Consider the following 21,117-nt stretch of genomic DNA (forward strand, 5'->3'; position numbering starts at 1 on the left):
CGGGCTTTTCTAGGGACGTGTCAGATCGCATCGCTCGATCAATTAGGGCTTCCTCATCTGCCGTCTACCAGTCACGATGGAAGATTTACTGTGATTGGTGTGTCGGCAGGAAGGTTGATCCGATCAAGGCTACTGTCCAGGTGATTGCGGACTTCCTTCTTTGGCTGTTTAGGGACCGCAATCTTGCCCCTGGCACTATCGCTGGTTATCGCACGGCCATTGCTAGTGTTCTCTCTGTTCATGGTAGGTCGGAGGTAGGCTCGTCCTCCTCTCTTTCTGCCTTGATTAGGGGGTTTGGGTTGGACAGGCCTAGGGTCCGGCAGTTGGCTCCGCAGTGGAATTTGCCACTGGTGCTCGAATCGCTGATGCGGGCACCTTATGAGCCTTTAGCGTCTGCCTCCTTGAAGTTTGTTACTTACAAGGTGGTATTCCTTGTTGCCCTGGCCTCAGGTCGAAGGAGGAGTGAGATTCATGCCTTGTCTTCTCACCCCTCTTGCCTCCGATGGTCCAGGAATTACTCTGCCGTTACCCTTCTCACTGATCCTGCCTTTATGGCTAAGAATCAGGTTCCTGGCTTCTCGCCCGATTCGATTAAGATTCCGTCTTTGACTGCCTTCGTTGGGTCTGAGGAACGGGATAAGTTGCTCTGTCCCTGTCGGGTGCTTAGGTTTTACCTCGATAAAACCGGGGGGGACGAGGTCCTCGATCTCATCTGTTTTTGCCCATTAAGCAGGGTCAACAGGATATCTCCTCTCAGTCAGTGTCTAGATGGATCTGTCAGGTCATCAAGTACGGTTACGACCACTCGGATGATCAGGTTCGGGCGTTGTATAAGGTGAGAGCTCATGAGATCAGGGCCCTTGCTGCGTCATGGGCCCTCCTCAATGGGTCCCCCTTTCAGGAGGTCATGTCCGCAGCTTTCTGGCGCGGACAGACTACCTTCACAGATTTTTATCTCCAGTCCTTGGCTTCTCATTCTGTCGGATTGTATTCCCTTGCACCGGTGGTGGTTGCAGTCTGTGGCTGTTCCTCCACAGTAATTCAGTGATTTTAAATAGTATGCTATCAGGCACCACGGTGGTACACCTGCTCGTTTCACGGGGAGGTCTTCCATTTTTTAATTATTTTCGGGGCTTTATTAGGGGGGTTCCTTGAACCTTTTCCCTACCTTGAGCATGTCTCGAGTTTGTTCCGTCAGCCTGGTCTGCCTGGATTCGAAGCCTCCACTACGGTAAGACGAATTCGCATACTAAAGTTATGGTAATTATTACTGAAATGAAATTGAGGTTTTTGAAGTAAAACCAATTTTCATGATGTAATACTTACCATAACTTTATGGAGTCCCACCCTGTATTCCTCCCCTTGCCTCCTCATCCTGGCTGCCTTTAGGCTCCATAAAAGGGGGTTTGAGGAAGGGAGATCACTCCGTGGCTCTGTCATCGAGATAGAGGTTACGTCACGGTAGGGAGGTAGGGATATTTGAATCTTTTGTTTTTGGGCTACAAAGATGGGTGTAGGTATTGTATATGCATACTAAAGTTANAAATACCAGGTGAGCGATGCAGGCCCATTTGGCCCCTTGTTGTATATGGAAAACATCTAAACTTTATAAAGAGAATTTCAAGCCCAGTATATTTTTAGCCCACCATCATCTGATGGTGGGCTATTCAAATCACCCTGCGTCCGTGGTGTGCGATCCGTCCGTCCTTAAACAATTCTTGTTATCGGTATTTCTCAAGATGTACCAGAGGGAACTTTCTCAAATATTATTTGTAGGTTCCCTTGATCCTTAGCTGTACAGGGCGACTTTTGAGACTGATCGGATAAACAACATTGCCGACAGGAAGCCATCTTGGATTTTGATAGTGAAAGTTTGTTATCGCTATATCTCCGGAACTATCAGAGGGATCTTTTTCAAATATTATATGTAGGTTCCCTTGATCCTTAGCTGTACAGGGCAACTTTTGAGACTGATCGGATAAACAACATGGCCAACAGGCAGCCATATTGGATTTTGATAGTGAAAGTTTGTTATCGCTATATCTCCGGAAGTATCAGAGGGATCTTTCTCAAATTTTATATGTAGGTTCCCCTTGGTCCTACGCTGTGCAGGGCAACTTTTGAGACGGATCTGATAAACAACATGGTCGACAGGCAGCCATCTTGGATTTTGATGGTGAAAGTTTGTTATCGCTTTTTAAGTACGGGTAGGATCTTTCTCAAATTTTATATGTACGCTACCCTTAGTCCCTTGTTGTGCAGGGCAATTTTTGAGACTGATCAAATACACAACATGGCCGACAGGCAGCCATCTTGGATTTTGATAGTGAAGGTTTGTTATGGCTATTTCTCAGATAGTACTAGAGGGCTCTCCCGAAATTTGTTATGTAGGCTCCCCTAGGTTTGTAGTTGTGCATATTTAATTTTGAAAATGATTAGAAAAACAAAATGGCCAACAGTCAGCTATCTTGGATTTTGACATTGAAGGTTTGTTATCGCTATTTCTCAGTAAGAAGTGGAGCGATCTTTCTCACATCTTAAATATGTAGGTTCCCCTAGATATAGGTACTAAATTTTGAGAATGATTAGAAAAACAAAATGGCAGACAGGCAGACATCTTGGATTTTGACAGTGAAGGTTTCTTATGGCTATTACCCAGGAAATACTGGAGAGATCTTTCTTAAATTTTTTATGTAGGTTAAATTCCCCTTGGTATGAGGTTATGCATATTTTCTTATGAGACTGATCGAATAAACATTTTTTTTATTTTGACAGTTAAGGTTTGTTAGTGCTATTTCCCAGGAAGTACTGGAGGGTTCTTTCTCAAATTCTATATGCAGGTACCCCACTATCCTTTATTGTTTATGTTTACTTTTGAAACTGACCAGTTAAACAAAATGGCCTACCGACAGCCATCTTCGATTTTTTGACATTGAAGGTTTGTTAGTACTATTTCTCAAGAATAACTTGAGGGATCTTTCTAAAATTTGATATGTAGGTTCCCCTTGATCCCTCGTTGTGCATGTTATATTTTGAGACTGATCATAAAAACAAAATGGCTAAAGGAAGAACTAAACAGATCTTTCTCATATTGCAATGATCGATTCTATTTCTTTCACATTAAGTACTGTACTAGTAAATATGTGAAATGACAAACTCACTTTGAAGGTTGGCTTTTATACACATCAGTATTATGTTTAGATCAAAAGTTTCCTCAAGGTGCATTTGCTGTTAACGTGACTCGATCAAACAGATTAGAGGAAAGAAGAGAAAAGATTGAACTGTCAAAGAACTAATGAAGATGGTACAATGGTGGGCGTTAAGATCCCTCTGGGATCTCTTGTATGTATATCAAATGCTGGTGTAACTTTTTCAGATTCAGAAACAGCTTCTTCCGGTGAAGAGACAACTGGGAATCCATACAACTACTGCAATATTGCAGTTCTCCTCCTGATATTTCAGCTCTATTTTGCAATACCTGGATCTGCATGTAACCAGTGGATCGATAAATTGAAGTTAAAGGTAAGTAGAGTATTAGTTTACTTAAATGAGTGAAGTTGTAAATTTCAAGTCAAACTATTAATTAGAAAGGAAATTATTAAGAAAACAAATTACTTTTCAATTGAAAAAGACCGAAAAGACCCCCCTGACGTATTCTTGCGTTTTATATAAGCAATCTTTAAGTGACGATTGAATTTCTGTCATTTTTTCATTCCGTTACATATGCTTGTCTTATTTATACATATTTTCAAAAACAGAAATGGGTATTATTTTGGTTTTTAAGCTTTTGAAAACAGCAAACTATATTTGTGTTTTACCATACCCTATTCGGTACCCCCAGAAACCCACTTTCGGTCAAATTTTACCTTAGTTTTTCCGCATGTCATACAATAGGACATCTTCGAACAAAATAAGGTGGTTAAAATCTGAATATATCGGGGCCCAAAAGAGGGCCTTATAGACATCCTTCCTTTGTTATAGATCATCTGATCATGTATAAATGAAGGGTTTTGGCCCTTGGGGCAGAGGGTTGGGATCAATATTGTCAATTAGGGAAACTATTTTCAAAATCTTTCCTCTGATACAAATTGAGGACAGGCAAGGACAACTAAACTTTATATAAATGGAGGGTGTGCCTAATAGGGGCGATAGAGCTTAATATTTGAAATCCTTTTCCTTCCAAAAAAGTGAAGGGATTTTATCCTCACCCTATAACCAATAACCAAATATACAATTGCTAGGCATGAAGAGAAGAAAACATTCACACTACCAGGATTGGCCCAGATCTAGAGGTCCAGACCAACTCCTGGAGACTACCTCCATGGGTCGTTACATGTCAACAGTTGGGATCCCCATGCCATAACCATTTACAAAATGGCTGGACATGAAGAATACACTGATGTTCTTGGTCAACCCAAACAGGTTTACATGTAGTCTTTCTTGCAACATGTATTTCTATTACTCCTTTGATAAGCTGGTATGGTACATACTCAACAGGTTTTAAATTGAAAATCAAAGTCCAGGTGAGCTATTAAGGCCCCTGGGCCTCTTGTTACATAAATAGGGATTTTTTTTCGTCCTGTGTTCAACTTAAATTTGTCGAGATTTGTGTTAATTATGTACTTCATGTCAAGAATAACACTGTCAGATGTGTCCATTGAAACAAATCAGAAATATATAGGAGGGGTGTAGCTCCTGGACCCTAGCTACTCTTATATAGATCAGGGACCAAACGTACCACTCTGACATCACAAGTACCACATGACACCTTAGCTCATTAAAATTCTTGCCAGTAATTAGGAGAGGTTACCTTTGGTTGCTTATATCTTGGGTAACGAGACACTTCTGAACGCTCGTTTAGATGGATGATTAAGTACTTAAGTCCATTACAGGTTTCGCTTATTTTTACAAAATGTAAAAAAATCTTTGCCCTAATCCTTTAACCTGCAGCAGTACTTAGTCCATCTAAATAAATCTTATATTGGTCCATTTTGAAATTAAAAATGAGAGATTGATAGCAGGTAAGTGATGTAGGCCCATCGAGCCCCTTGACATGGTTTTGTAGTAATTTACATTTAATAACATAATGTAGTATCGTAAAACTATTATCATATTACATCATGCCAATTTCTGCGTATTCCAAATACTGTCCTAAATCATGGAGACAGTAAGTCTTACAAGTTTTTCTCATGTTATCCAGTCTTTTTTATATTACAGAATCATACAAATCTAAGGACCATTTTAAAGAAACAGCCCTGGATATCAGTGATCATGTTTTTCCTCAGTGGCAATACACAAATAAAGAATAAAGACTGCTTTGGAAACCCCTTTAAAAGATTTCTGAACTTCGCCAAAAGAGACCACCTGTTGGAATATCAGCAATGCTTTCCAGAGCTTGAAAAAACATCATCAACACCACATTACAATATTAATGCAATGATTCGTAAAAAGTAAGTGTACTTCAGGTTGACTTTGTTTTCATTAATCTCCCATTTCGATTAAGGCATTCACTTTATGCTTGTGACTGTCCATCACAGTTTCAGGGAACCTATCTTAACAGTTCATTGTATGGACTTAAAAATTGATTTAATTATAGGTACATCATGAAAGGCACTGTATCACAAATAAAAACAGGACAAGTATGAACTTATTGTTAAAAATCTTTTTATGAATTTAGTTTTACCAACTTTTCAGGTCAGTTGAGACCAAGTCTGTTCTTATTTCAGATTAAAAGAAGGAAAATGTTCCTTACAAGAAGCAGTCAACTGGGTTTTGAATGGGAAGTAAGTACACTTATTACTTCTGAATTATCAACTTGATTAAAATTATATCTTTTCATATTACAATATGCAGAATGTGATATCCAAAGTTTTCCTTTATTAGATTTTACATCGGTAGATAAACGGCTTTTAGGATGTCACTGCTGCATGCGGGGCAAATTCATCCGTCCATCCGGTTTAAGTTGGGATGCAAGTTTCTTCAGTGGTGTACAGTTCAGTCAGATCATGTGTTATTGTCCTAATTATTGGCATGGATGTTCATGTGGGGTCTAAGAAGGACAACATGGATTTAATTTGGAAAAATAAATTCTATTACGGCGTTGAACATAAAATTACGGAAATTCCTCAAGGTGAGCTTATGTATCATCGTCCATTGTCCGTCCTTCAACAATATTTTCAAACGACTTTTCCTTCTTAACCATGATTGTAGTTTGACCCAATTTGACTGAAAGCATCCCTAAGTAGTGGGATTCAAAAATGAGTAAATGGAGTGGCTAAGGGGTTAATTTGCCCATATTGCTTTAAGCGACTTCCTCTCTGGAACTAATTGATGGATGTCAACCATATTTGTTTTGAAGCATTCTCAGGTGGAAGAGATTCAAAATTGTACAAATGGGGGGTGGGGACCGATTGGCAGGGCCAAAAAGAGATAATTTAGTCATAATGCTTTAAGCGACTGCTTTGGAACTAAATGTTTGGATGTCAACCATTTTTAAAATTCAATTTGTATAATTTATATAAGTCATATATTATTATCATATACTTTACATAACTTATTTAATCTTTAAAATGAAATCAATCATGTTTAATGTTAATTCATATATATAAGCATATCAAAACTACATTGAGGGCTATTTCACCGGGGAGGTGAACCAAATACACCCTAGCTATTAAACGCCATCCTAGTATATCAATACGCAGTGATGAGGTCACCTGTGTTATGCAAAAATGAATGTCATTTTCGTCAATGGGTCTAATTCAAGTATACAGAATGTAAAAATAACTTAAAGGGTACCCTGAACGAAAATTGAAAAGAATATTTTAAGACTCTTTCATACCCAGGAGTGTAGGATAGGGAATTTCCTGGGACTGGAGGGGCGAGCCCAATAGAGTTAAAACGTTTATAATCCTTCTTCTACCATAGGGATTTTATCCTATTTTAGTTTGGAGCATCCTTGGGCAAAAGGGACTCAATTTCTTATAAACAGCGAGTTTGGCCCCCCCATGGGGACATAAGGGCGAGGCCCAATAGGGGAAACATAGCAAATTCTTCAAATACCTTTTTCTTCTGTACGAATGACAGGATTTTGTCCAAATTTGGTATGAAGCATCCTTGGGTGAAGGGGAACCAATTTTGTATAAACGATGTGTCTAACCCCTTGGAGGCGGCGTAAAATCTTTCTTCAACTATCAGGATTAAGGGATTTTATCCTTATTTAGTCTGGAGCATCCTTCGGCCAAGGGGACTCAATTTTGTACAAACGGTGGGTATGACCCCCTTAGGGGCATAGGGGTGGGGCTCTGTTTGAAGTTTGTTTTCGCTATATATATATCTCAAGTACTGGATGGATCTTTCTGAAATTTCATATGTACTTACAGCACCTATCATGCAGTGCTATATCTTTACTTAATACCAATTATTTTAAACATATTCAGGTAAGCGATACAGGCCCTCTGGGCCTCTTTTCTGTTGGAATGACGGTATTTGTCCAATTGCATATAAATATAACCCCTGATTTACCATGTAATACATGTACAGCAACATCTGGCTATTTCAACTTCAATTTTGCTAGCATTTCCAGGTGGGCGATACAGGCCCTCTGGGCCTCAAATTTGTTCACAGATGAGTTGTTCTGGCAACTCTGCCTCATACGTTCATGTTGCAGCCGTTGCACACAAGGAGTGATTTGAATAAAATCCATTAAGTTCAGCCTTTTCACATAATTTTCTTACAACTTTCAACATGCTGTTGATTCCCACTCGTACATCAGCTTACCATTGTGCAGGTAAAAGGCCACACACTTTCCATTTTTTGTCCTGTAATGTAGGTCAAATGTTAGAATTATGTTCTATATATACTGTTTTTGCACTAAAGAACATACCTGCTTTGATTCACCATATATAAAATTTTAATATCAGCTAAAACATTATATAATAAAGGCAAAACCCCCTCCTCACCCAGTAGTAAAATAAAGTGATTACTATACCTATAACCCATAACTATATATTAAGTCTGTGCTTATACATACCACCATTTACTAAGCAGGGGGTAATTTCACAGAATTACATTTTGTAAATGTTAAAATTCTTATACACAGTGAAGGATTTAAAATTTTAAGATCAATTGCCTATATTGGACTGATATACTTCTGGTACAGAGCAACGTACAACACATCTGTTTGGAGCCATGGTATTTGCATATGCCTTGGTATGTTTCCTTGCGATTCTTCAATGTTTTATCCCCCCAGGATTACACTTGCACACATCTTCCATGGTATTCCAGGTACTTTCGTCCATTGTTATCAGTTCCAAGTCGCAGTTGAGAATTTTCACCATGCCTTAAATTGTAATGCTCCTGTCCTCCCTGTAGTGCGAAATTCAGACCCAAAAGGTACAGGAGAGTGTCACGCATTTTGTCCAGAGTATCAGAAGCAAGAATCCCACATCTCCACATTTTCTCTTCACCTTTGGCTGCCAAATCCTTCATCTTTTTGTAAAGTTTGCAATGCTTTCCTTCAAATTCAGCATCGTCCAACAATGTCACAAATTTACTGTTTTCACGTAGAAAATGTTGAATGGCAATAACAATTTGGTAGAGGGTGTTACCTTTATATTCATCTCCATTTTTTTGGCGTACTTCAAAAATGAATGCGCCAATTGGATAATCCAATGTTTCCGAGGCCATGGATAACAAAGCACCTGTGATGTGTCTGTTATCTTACTTTTCAGCATATGTCCGACATGAATCTATCCAGTTGTTAAACAAACTGACCGCCCATTTGCATCTTATTTTTTGGCAAGTTTGGTTTTCGATAGTTGGTCACGTTCTGCATCAGAAATTGGATCCACAAAACGCTTTTGCTTTTGAAAATGTAACGTTTTCCATCTGCGATTTCTTTAGTATTTTGTCTGAACACTGTACTAGTTCCTCATCTGAAATATCACTTAGGAGAGAGTTTGTTAAACTGAAGTCTGGTTATGGTATGGATTCCAATTCCAAAATGTTTTCAACGACTGTATCAGTATCAATTTCTGAACTACCATTATAATCCTTGAATGTATTTGATGTAATAAATAAGTCATTATCGCTTTTAGTGAGTGGTGAATCAATCCTGTTGAGTGGTCATGCAATATGGTTGTGATGTGACCAATGTAATGCAGTGTCTTCTCTCCACTATTACGCAAACACCACAATAAAACAAATATCCATTTGCCGTACTGGCATGTGTGCCCTTAGAGCCCGGCGTTTAATGCATTTTACAAAATGAAAACAAGCTGACAATATACATTCGATAACTTTCATGCATGTTCCAATATGTTGCATTATGCACAGTACACCTTGAAGACACAATTATATTTGCATCATTATATAAAAAATATACTCGGAGCTCGCCGTCATCAACTTAACCTGCCGCCCAGAAAAAAACGGAGATAATCCCTGGAAATCGCTGTCCGACTTGGCGGGAAAGCAATTACATCCCCTGCAGGATAGTCTAGGCGTAGCGCTGGACCTGCGCTATAGTTTATAGGAAAAAAACCGCAACACGTCGATTTTTTTTTATATATAATTACCCTATTCCTGGACATCATTTTAGCATATTTCATAAGTAATGACAAATAAAACAAACAAAAAATCTGTCCACACTCTACGGTACACGGCTAGAGAATGACTCAACTATACTCTATAGCCACGTGTACCCGGCTATACTTAACAGCACGTGCTGCTTGCTTCCTCGTGCCGATAAGACAAATAAATCCCGCCTTTTCTTTCAGAACCGCGGGATTATTTGAGTCTTCTCTCCACTATTACGCAAACACCACAATAAGACAAATATCCATTTGCCGTACGTATATACTAGCCTGTGTGCCCTTAGAGAAATACAAAGAAAGAGGTAATTGTCTTTTCCAAAATAATACACATTTCGTTTCTTGAATTGGAAACAAAAAAATCTTCATTAATCTATGCTAATGCCCGAAATAACCTACAAGTCTAACAACTTGGTAACACCGAGCCGTTTTTCCAGCGAGTCTGCTACATATCCGTCTTTGCTACTATCGGTCTTCCACCGTCCATGCCTCTTAAGACACCTGTCGCTAACGTAATGATTAGCCGCCGCAGTAGCCCCTCCTGCTCTCAGGGAGTGTTAACCAAAATTACCATCACCGCCCACAACTTTCAAACGCTTCAGAATCGCCTATTGATTATTCGACACTTCTCGCGTAAGCGATAAACCTGCTTAAATAGAAAATCATCCGATTCTAAATCAATCTCTCCTAAACTAATGTACCTCTTCAACATTACATAGGGACACGCCGATGTATGACCCTTACTGATGACAGTCTCTTTCCCAAATCGATACTGATCAGTCTTACTTTTCCTGACCTGCAATGAAAAATGCTCTGCGAAAACCTTAACATCATTACAACGCAAATTGCTTAACTCGTTAAAACGCAAAAAACCTGCAAACCCCAACAAACACATAGACAAATCTCTTACTACTAAAAGGTCTCTTGAATCTGTGAACTTATCACACAAAGAAATTAACATGTCACTAGTCACTGGCTCCTTCTTACATGTTGGTTTAAGTCCCGTGCGCTTCGCTGCCTCCACTAAACTCACAACGAAGCTATTCAAAGTAGGGTCATCATGTCCATGTAACCTGTGGGCCCACTTGATCGAATACACAGACGCTGACACGACGGCATACGAAGAATGGTTCTGGAGCAGATGATTAATGTACAAAGCGACGTGAATAGCAACGCTGAATGCCCATGAGAAGAAATAAATGCTTCCCAATGCTTAAAATAACCAAAGTACTTTTTGTTTGTATTGTCACTCTTACTTAATAACAGTCTGTCTACCAGCCCTTCGGCCATCTTGTAAAGTGATGAATCCTCAGTCACACCAGCGCCCCGTAGCTCATGGTCAACCGTATCTTTTAACCTCACACCTGTGAAAAAACAAATATCACACAGCACGTAAGTCACTACCTCAAAACCGGTCTATCTGGTAAAGTCAAGCCTTAAGGCCTTCATATCAAAATCTAGAACAGGCCTCCCAAAGCATCCGTTATTTCCTCTGCCTGCCCAAGTAACATTTGTGTTCTACAAATCACAACTTCCTAACACAAAGTCTCTGGCTATATCACTCTTGGTACATAACAGTGGCCAAAAAACTGCCGATCTCCATAGTGGAATAATCAATGTTCCACTAGTTCTATCCTCTCTCAAGTTTATTTACTGTTTTACAAACCAAATGAGGAGGGGGCACCAACCAGTTGTTCACCCCCGCCCAGGATACTGTGAATGCATCAACCGCCCTGGTGTTGTTACACCACCATCTAGAATAAAACCGACGACATTTACGAGTATAATCAGTAGCAAATCGGTCTACCTGATGAGGCCCCCACATGCTCTCACATTTCTCAAACACCCAATGCTGTACCTGCCAATCTTCACAACCGGTACATCTACTCTGAAAATCAGCCGTCGTGTTCTGACGCCTAGGGAGCCATTGCGAATAAACTTGTACCTCGTGTTCCTGACAAAAATCGTATAAATTACGAGCAATGCTCTGTAATTCTGACTTTCTACTACCTACGTTTATGATGGAACATGTATTTTTACTGTCCGTCAATATCATAACTTTCTCACCTTTGATCCTGTCTTTTGCTGTATACAATACCTGTTTAACAGCTGCCATCTCCCTCCATGTAGAACTGTTAGAACTCTCATGTTGGTTCCACGTGCCTAACACTACCTGACAACCCTTTTCGTATAGATTGTCTACACTTGGAAGATTCCCGAACTAACCCTGTGTGGTACAGTTAATAGACTCTGATGAGATAAACGCCCCGGTCTTAACCTCTGTGAAGCTACCACTCATCTGAAGTCTGACCTTCACCTGGGGATAATCTCCTTGGCATTGAGAAACTTTGCCATCCCCTTCCTTCGGGAACGTGTCTGGACTTACCTTCATATATTTAGACCCCTCCGAAAAACACCTCGCTCCAAGCGAGACATCACGACATTTCGTGCATGTCTCATCTCTGGGCCCCTCCAAAGGGGGTCCCACACCTGGGGATAAAATACTTCTTGTAAACGTTTCGCTTCTAGCACACTCCAAAGGGTGTCACGCCCCCAGGGATCCTTTACAACCGTGTGTGTGCGACTTATCTGAACACACTACCCCTGATGGGTGACCCATTCATGGGAACACTTTACACTGCACATACCTCGTCTATGTCGTCTCTACCCTAGAGAGTACCAACACTGCCCACGACATATCCCTACCCAACGGAAGCATCCGTACAGACCACAGCTGAACATGTGACATTGTCTGTCAATCTAGAACCCTTACTGTTCTGGTCCTCCAGGTTCTCCAACCAATACACAATATCATTCAGAGCTACGGCGCTAACAAAAACACACACGTTCCAGCTCGCTCGGCTTAACAAACATTTGTATAACTCACGTGTGCGTAACGTCGCTTGTGACCCCACGATGCTCTGCATAGAGATGACCTGACCAATGATACCTGCCATATACCTAGCCGAGAATAGAAGCCGACCCCCACTGACAAGAGCCATTGTATGCGACATCAACAACAGCAGGCGTTCTACCCGCTCATTGGTCACTCTGACCACGCCCTCCGACATCGACCACTTCTCGTGTGCAAGCAAAAAACCAAAATCGGTCAAACACATCTGTACGTACCTGCTTAAACTGTTAGCTCCCTCATCAGTACAGTGGCCACCCATACCATCATCTAGGTACATGATTAGCTTGTGACCCTGACCCCGGACGTGTTTGACTACCTCTCTTAAAACCTTTGTAAACACGTACCCCGCGGTCGCAATGCCAAAAGGCAACACATTAAATACAAAAAATCTACACCGACCACTGACCATTATGTGAAAACCCAGAAATTTCCTATGATCCGGGAAGATTTCTATATGATGATGCACAGCTTTTAAATCAAATGTAAACACAAAATCGCCCTGTTGGAAATGGTCCCTTGCGATGTTAGCGTCTTCATACTTAAATCTGAACTTATGCAAGAATACATTTATATGTCAAAAATCCAAAACTAGACGTGGTTTTCCAGACTTACTGAAAGCAACGTTAACCGTAAGTGGATTAACATTACATTAGGTTGACAATCCAACTCTAAAACACATGCTAGTGCTACCAACCTGTCAACTTCAGTCTGCACAAAACTTAAGTTCTCTCTCGCAGACCTGTTGTTCATCAAAAATACATCTGGGGGAATTTCTCTGAATGGTATTTTATAACCTTCGGAAATTATTGTCAAAACGGCACCACAAGTCCCAGATTTCTCCCAGTAATTCATCTTACCTTTTAACCTGCCGACAGGTGATAAAGCATTGTCAGCTTCCTTTACCCCCGCATCACCGGTATTACCTGACAAAACCACCTGTTTTTGCACCTCGGCTAGGGATTTGTTTGCTACAACCGACTCAACATGCTGAAAACCAAGTTTATACTTAACAGGTTGCCGACAGCACCACCACTCTGTCCCAAACCGGCCCTCTCCGGACATTCTGTGCGCCAGTGCCCTGGTCTCCCGCATTTGTAACAAGTCCCTGGTCTGTAATTATAACTCTTGGGAGCATCCCTCGGTCCCGCTGTGTATCCAGCCTCCAGTTGGTGATTGGCACCATTCTGCTGGTAGTTGTCGTACGTTGACCTGCCTCTCCCTCTGGACTTTATAGCAACTTTCATCTTCCTGTTAGCCCGGGCTCTGTCTATCCGCTTCTCGTCCTCGGAGTCGGAAGCAATAGGATTAGCTTGATACTCCTCGGCCGCCTTCCATCCCGACTCAGAAGTGTTGGCCAATAATACTAATTTTTGTCTATAGTCCAGCATATTAATACCTTCTAAGATTTTTGACCTCGCCTCCTCTCCGCCGTTGAGAACACTTTGTTCCACTTCCACCATTTTGGCTTAAGTTTTCTGGTTAAATTTATACTGGTCCTCACAAGCTTTCCATGAAAACTTTTGTGTCTCTTTACACAACATGTCTTGCTGGAATTTAGCATACTTTTGAGACTGATCGGATTAACAACATGGCCGACAGGCTGCCATATTGGATTTTGATAGTGAAAGTTTGTTATCACTTTTTCCCAAGAAGTGCCAAAGGGATCTTTCTCAAATTTAATATGTACGTTCCCCTTGGTACTTAGCTGTGCAGGGCAATTTTTGAGACTGATCAGATAAACATCATGGCCGACAGGCAGCCATATTGGATTTTGATTGTGAAAGTTTGTTATCGCTATTTCTCAATAAGTAGGAAAGGGATCTTTCTCATATTTGATATGTAGGTTTCCCTTGGTCCTTAGCTGTGCAGGGCAATTTTTGAGACTGATCAGATAAACAACATTGCCGACAGGCAGCCATCTTGGATTTTGATTGTGAAAGTTTGTTATTGCTATTTCTCGTGAAGTACCAGAGGGATCTTTTTCAAATTTGATATGTTGGTTTCCCTTGGTCCTTATCTGTGCAGAGCAACTTTTGAGACTGATCGGATACACAACATGGCTGACAGGCAGCCATCTTGGATTTTGATTGTGAAAGTTTGTTATCGCTATTTCTCGAAAAGTACATAAGGGATCTTTCTCAAATTTAGGTTCCCCTTGGTACTTAGCTGTGCATGGCAATTTTTGAGACCGATCAGATAAACAACATGGCTGACAGGCAGCCATATTGGATTTTGATAGTGAAAGTTTGTTATCGCTATTTCTCGGGAAGTACCAAAGGGATCTTTCTCATATTTGATATGCAGGTTTCCCTTGGTACTTAGCTGTGCATGGCAATTTTTGAAACTGATCGGATAAACAACATGGCCGACAGGCTGTCATCTTTGATTTTGATAGTGAAAGTTTGTTATCGCTATTTTTCGGGAAGTACAAGAGGGATCTTTCTCAATTTGATATGAAGGTTTCCCTTGGTCCCTTGTCGCCTGCTCGAACAAGTTAAAGTCTTGCTCGAGAGACCAAAAGTTATCAAAAGTGAGGTAGTCACTGGCCTAACAAAAATAGCTTGGGCGACTGTCAAAAAAATAATGAATAAAAGAAATTATAGTCCCTTCCACATTAACTGGGGGGGGGGCAGTACATTTTTCAGTTGTCATTACTTCGATTTGAATTGAACTGTCCATGATTTAGAAATGTGATGATGTTTTTTGCCGATTTTCATTATAAATACTGCCAGGGTGTCTTCTTTGAGGTGCGAGTTTTGTGTATTTCTTTTTGGGAAGACCTGAATGGAGTGGATCATGTCAGGTTTTAACTAGGGTTGAAGAATGCAAAATATAATGTTTTATTCTGTTTTACATATTACAAACATTGTCATGATATATGTAATTTAAATGTGCTGAAGCATTGTGTTAAATGCTGTGGAAATATTTCTTCCCAAAATTATTGTGGCCACCAATATGTCATTTGGGCTTCCAATTTTTTACTTGCCCCCCAAAAAATGGGGGGGGGGGGGGGGGGGCAGCCAGTGCAGGTTCCCCACTATCCTTTATTGTTCATGTTTACTTTTGAAACTGATCAGTTAAACAAAATTGCCTACCGACAGCCATTTTTGATTTTTGACATTGAAGGTTTGTTAGTACTATTTATTACTCAGGAATAACTTGAGGGATCTTTCTCAAATTTGATGTGTAGATTCCCCTTGTTCCCTTGTTGTGCATGTTATATTTTGAGACTGATCATAAAAACAAATTGGCTAAAGGAAGAACTAAACAGATCTTTCTCATATTGCAACGATCGATTCTATTTCTTTCTCATTAAGTACTGTACTAGTAAATATGTGAAATGACAAACTCACTTTGAAGGTTGGCTTTCATACACATCAGTATTAAGTTTAGATCATAAGTTTCTCAAGGTGCATTTACTGTTAACATGACTCGATCAAACAGATTAGAGGAAAGAAGAGAAAAGATCGAACTGTCAAAGAACGAATGAAGATGGTACAATGGTGGGCGCCAAGATCCCTCTGGGATCTCTTGTTTTCAGATAAATCACAATATCTCAAAAACGGAGTCAACTACGACGTTTGCACTTTCTTAGTCTTTTATTGTATAATATGAAGTATTTTCATAACTTGATATAACAAAACATTCAGGGTAAACTTTAATTGAATACTATTACTGAGGTCATAATTCATAGCTTTTCAATGGTAAATGGTTGGTAGTAATTATATGAAGCAATATTGTTCAGAGTATGAACAGCTAAAGGATTTCTTTTCAATTACCAAATTTCAGGGTCAGAACTCAGAACATTACTGAGATCATATTTTCTATGTCTTCCCCCCTAAATATTTAGTAATAATTATACGAAACAATATGTATAAGTTAACTTTTAACAATATTGTCTCAGAATATTACTTTCAGATTTATTATTTCTTTTACTGTATTTAATTTTTTTTTCGCTTTGCTGTTTTACAAGTATAACCATTTAAACTCATTGATAATTGCATCATTGTTTATTTATAAAATCATGATCATTGTCTTTACAGTGGTAGACCTCCACCATACAGTCTCTCGGAAACACCTCCTTTGCTGCTATTCTATCTGTATGGCGTAACAGAGAAATCATCACAATTACCACTCACGCTGGACTACAAGGGGCAAGTTACATTATTATTTGAAAAAAAATCAGTTTTAAACCTCACATAGGAATATTGCTGAAGTTTGTATGATTTTTAGCTCACCTGGCCCGAAGTGCCAAGTGAGGTTATGCTGTGGTGTGGCGTCCGGCCGGCTGATATTTTACTTTGAAAAACTTCTTCTCAATAACCCAAGGCCCAGGGTACTGATATTGGGCCTGTAGCATGCTGGGGTAAAGGGCTAACAAGTTTGTTCAAATGAATGAACTTGCCCCACTTTCAAGGTCACAGGGGTCAAATGTCTTAAAATCTTCATACAACTTCTTCTCAATAACCAAAAGGCACAGGGTACTGATATTGGGCTTGTAGCATGCTGGAATGAAGGGCTACTTCATTTGTTCAAATGAATGACCTTGACCCACTTTCAAGGTCACGGGGGTCAAATATGTCAAAAAGCTTTAAACAACTTCTTATTAAGCAAAAGGCCAAGGGTGAATATATTTGGCCATTAACATGCTGGGATGAAAGACTACCAAGTGAATGACCTTCACCCATATTCAAGGTCACAGTGGTCAATATATGTTTAAATCTTTAAATGATTTGTTATGTATAACCAAAAGGTCCAGGGTAAGGATATTTTGCCAGAAGCATGCTGGGTTGGAAGACTATAAACTCTGTTCAACCTAATGTCCTTGTTTGACATTCGAGGTCACAGGCGTCATATGTTTAAATCTTTTAATATGATCATGATGTTTATATATAGTCATGTAAAGAAAGATTGTAACGTTTTGTTTGGGTAACATTCATTGAGCTCCTTTGTGGGTACACAGGGCTAAAACAGTCAAGCATGACAGATACCTTGTGTGGCTTTGATAACTGCGCTAAGCTAAGCGGGATTTTTCGTAAAAAAAATCATTCTACAAGAGATTTTGATTATAATCGCATCAGTTTTCCATACAAATATTTTCATTTTGCCATTTGCCATTGAATAACATGTTACCTGTAACTCAAGTTCAGAGAGGTACAGCAAGTGCAATGTTATTGGATGGTCATAGCCAAGCCGTTGTCGTACGGCAATTCGGTATCGCCCAGTCTATATAGTATCTCTACAAGACTGCTTGACAAGACCGCTGAGTTTATATCAGAACAGAACAAACATGTTGCTTTTAAGTAATCTAAATTGCTTTTTTAGCTCACCTGGTGAGTTTTTGCCATACCGCAGTGTCTGTCGTCCGTCCGTCCGTCCTTCCGTCAACTTTTCCTTTAAAACGCTACTAGTCCTGAACAGCCAAGTAGATTTTGACTAAATTTGGTCTGAAGTATCCTTAGGCCAAGGGGACCTAATTTTGTATAAACGGTGGGTGTGGCCCCCCTGGGGGCAGAGGGGCGGGGCCCAATAGGGGAAATAGAGGTAAAACCTTGAAAATCCTTCTTCTACCGTAGGGATTAAGGGATTTTATCCTAATTTTGTCTGGACCATCCTTGGGCCAAGGGGACTCAATTTTGTTTAAATTGTGGGTGTGGCCCCCCTGGGGGCTGAGGGATGGGGCCCAATAGGGGAAACATAGCAAATTATTCTTTAAAAACCTTCTTCTTCTGTAGGAATGAGAGGATTTGGTCAATATTTGGTGTGGAGCATCCTTTGGTGAAGGGGAACCAATTTTGTATAAACGGTGGGTCTGGCACACCTGGGGGCTGAGGGGCGAGGCCCAGTAGGGGAAATATAGCAAATTCTTTAATATCCTTCTTCTTCTATAGGAGTGAAAGGATTTGTTCCATATTTGGTCTGAAGCATTCTTGGGTGAAGGGGAACCAATTTTGTATAAACGGTGGATGTGGCCCCCCTGGGACCTGAGGGGCGGGGCCCAATAGGGGAAACAGAAGTAAAACCTTTATAATCCTTCTTCTACCATAGGGATTAAGGGATTTTATCCTAATATAGTCTGGAGCATCCTTGAGCAAAAGGGACTCAATTTTGTATAAACAGCGAGTGTGGCCCCCCCCCCGGGGGCAGAAGGGAGGAGCCCAATAGGGGAAACATAGCAAATTCTTCAAATACCTTCTTCTTCTGTACGAATTACAGGATTTTGTCCAAATTTGGTATGAAGCATCATTGGGTGAAGGGGAACCAATTTTGTATAAATGGTGTGTCTAACCCCCCTGGAGGCAGAGAAGCGGGGCCCAATAGGGACATAGAAGTAAAACCTTTAAAATCCTTCTCCAACCATCGGTATTAAAGGATTTTATCCTTATTTAGCCTGAAGCATCCTTGGACCAAGGGGTCTCAATTTTGTATAATTGGTGGATATGACCCCCCTAGGGGCATAGGGGTGGGGCTCTGTTTGAAGTTTGTTCTCGCTATATCTCAAGTACTGGATGGATCTTTCTGAAATGTCATATGTACTTACAGCACCTACCATGGAGTGCTATATCTTTACTTCATACCAATTATTTTAAACATATTCAAGTGAGCGATAGAGGCCCTCTGGGCCTCGGGCCTCTTGTACAATATGTAATTTCAAAAGATTATTTGGTTTGAAAAATTAAATGGTATAACAATTATCCTGTTTAAGAAATAACTTCAATTATGTATGTTTTAGGAAAGGAGGTTCAACATTGAAATACAAACTAGCTGGTGTGATATTTCATAGATCAGGAGGTGAAGATCACTACGTCGTCAGAGCGTATGACCCAGAACGAAAGAAATGGCGCTATAATACTGATGCTGATGGTGGCTGGGAGGAAGATCGTGGTGATCCAATGACGGATACTAAACATGAGTTCACTTTGTCAGCAGCTGTTTATATCATAGCAGATCCACCAGAAAGTGATCAAAGCTCTAGCAACAACTCCACAGATATTCATTTGGCTAATAACCTAGAGTATCTCAAACCACTCGCGTAACAAGATTAAGAATAACCTTGGGTCACATTTTCAAGCTGTGTATTTCTAACTTCCATAAACTGGCATCATATTAACCTACATGATGAAAGCCTTACACCTCTGAAAAAATCATTTGATTACATTGTATTTAGCTGATCACAAATAACTCTCTCTCAGTAAAATTCCTCTAAGTGAAAAATAATCCCACACTAACTGCAGTTGGTATACAGTAATAAATGATATTATTATACCTCATCTTTATAACAGCGTGTCTGATTGGATGAGTATCTTTAAGGAGTTGCATGAACAATATTAAGAAAACATTACCATTTTACAAAATGCTGTGCAGATATGTCCAATTGGTTTGTGGTGCTGTACAAATAATCAGGGGGTTGATTCCAGTCAGAAACACAACCATCTCAAGACCTTACATGTGTCATGGCCTTTGGTACTTTGATTTGTATAGTTGTACATTCCATTTGAGAATTTATTTTGATGCAAACTTTTGGTCTGTTCATATTTGTACATCAATATTTTTTATGCAAATCTGTTTTTCTATTTTCTAATTTTATATTTATATCTATTTTTGTAGAAATTAAAGGACAAAATATTGTTAGCGATATATATTGTAAACCTACAGATTCTCACAATTATTGTGATTTCTTTTCAAATCATGCTAAACACACTAAGCTTAACATTCCATATGGTTTAGCATCGAAATTAGTCACGGTTGTTGGCGATAAAGAAATATTAGAAGATTGATTGGACGATTTGAAACTTTATCTTAAAAGCTAACGTTATCCTGCTGAAGTGGTACTAAACGCCATACAAAGAGCTAAAGAGAAAGGCCCTCCCTGTCAGTGTTAATTTAGAAAGAGCTAACACCAAAGATGCTGATATCATACCATTTGTTACTACTTACAATCTAAATAATTGTAATATGTTTCCTGTCGTTTAACATTTTGTGAGTTTTATGGAAAACAGTGAGAACATGAAGTGTATTTTTGATAAGAACAAGATTATAAACTAAAAGAAAACCTAAAAACTTGAAACGTTTACTATGTACATCAAAATTCGATATGAATACCACAAATGTTGTCATTGGTGTAAACAAAATGTAAGAAACCAAGGTGTGGTACATGTAAGATTATCATTGAATGTAAAGACTACGCTTTTGCAAATGGTTCAAAAATAGAAATTAGATCAGACAAAAACTGTAATTATAAGAATGTTATTTACTCTTTAATATGTACACAATGTGGTGAACTTTATATCGGACAGATCGGATGTGAACTGAGAATACGAATGAATGTACATAGACAACAAATGAAGGACAATGAACGAAGATTTTTTAAAAGTTAGCAAACATATGCATCAATGTTCTAAAGATTATTTTTATGTGTTACATATTTACAAACTGAATAGCGACGATGTAGTTGCAAGATAATTTAAAGTTTTTTTTATACAAAAGCCCTCAAACCCAGCTTGCAATTGAATGCACAAGGATTTTTATAATGTATTGTATGTAGATGTTTTCTTTGTCCTGGTATTGTTTATGACGTCGCTATGCTTGTTTATTGATGACGTCACTAAAATTGCT

General features: G+C 39.5%; 1 protein-coding gene across 2 annotated transcripts in view; it reads left to right on the top strand.

The window, feature by feature from the left end:
* Positions 1 to 19,833, top strand: part of LOC110441457 — a 45,663-nt gene extending 25,830 nt beyond the window's left edge. For both annotated transcript variants that reach the window (XM_021484609.1, XM_021484610.1), the window contains 5 exons: positions 3,377 to 3,522; positions 5,218 to 5,450; positions 5,727 to 5,783; positions 16,545 to 16,655; positions 19,235 to 19,833. In XM_021484609.1, coding sequence (XP_021340284.1) covers positions 3,377 to 3,522; positions 5,218 to 5,450; positions 5,727 to 5,783; positions 16,545 to 16,655; positions 19,235 to 19,538 — 851 coding nt within the window. In that variant the 3' untranslated portion in view covers positions 19,539 to 19,833. The remainder of the gene's footprint in view (positions 1 to 3,376; positions 3,523 to 5,217; positions 5,451 to 5,726; positions 5,784 to 16,544; positions 16,656 to 19,234) is intronic.
* The last annotated feature ends 1,284 nt before the right edge of the window (positions 19,834 to 21,117 follow it).

The sequence above is a fragment of the Mizuhopecten yessoensis genome, unplaced genomic scaffold (assembly GCF_002113885.1).
Source record: "Mizuhopecten yessoensis strain PY_sf001 unplaced genomic scaffold, ASM211388v2 scaffold715971, whole genome shotgun sequence".
Taxonomy (NCBI): Eukaryota; Metazoa; Mollusca; class Bivalvia; order Pectinida; family Pectinidae; genus Mizuhopecten; species Mizuhopecten yessoensis.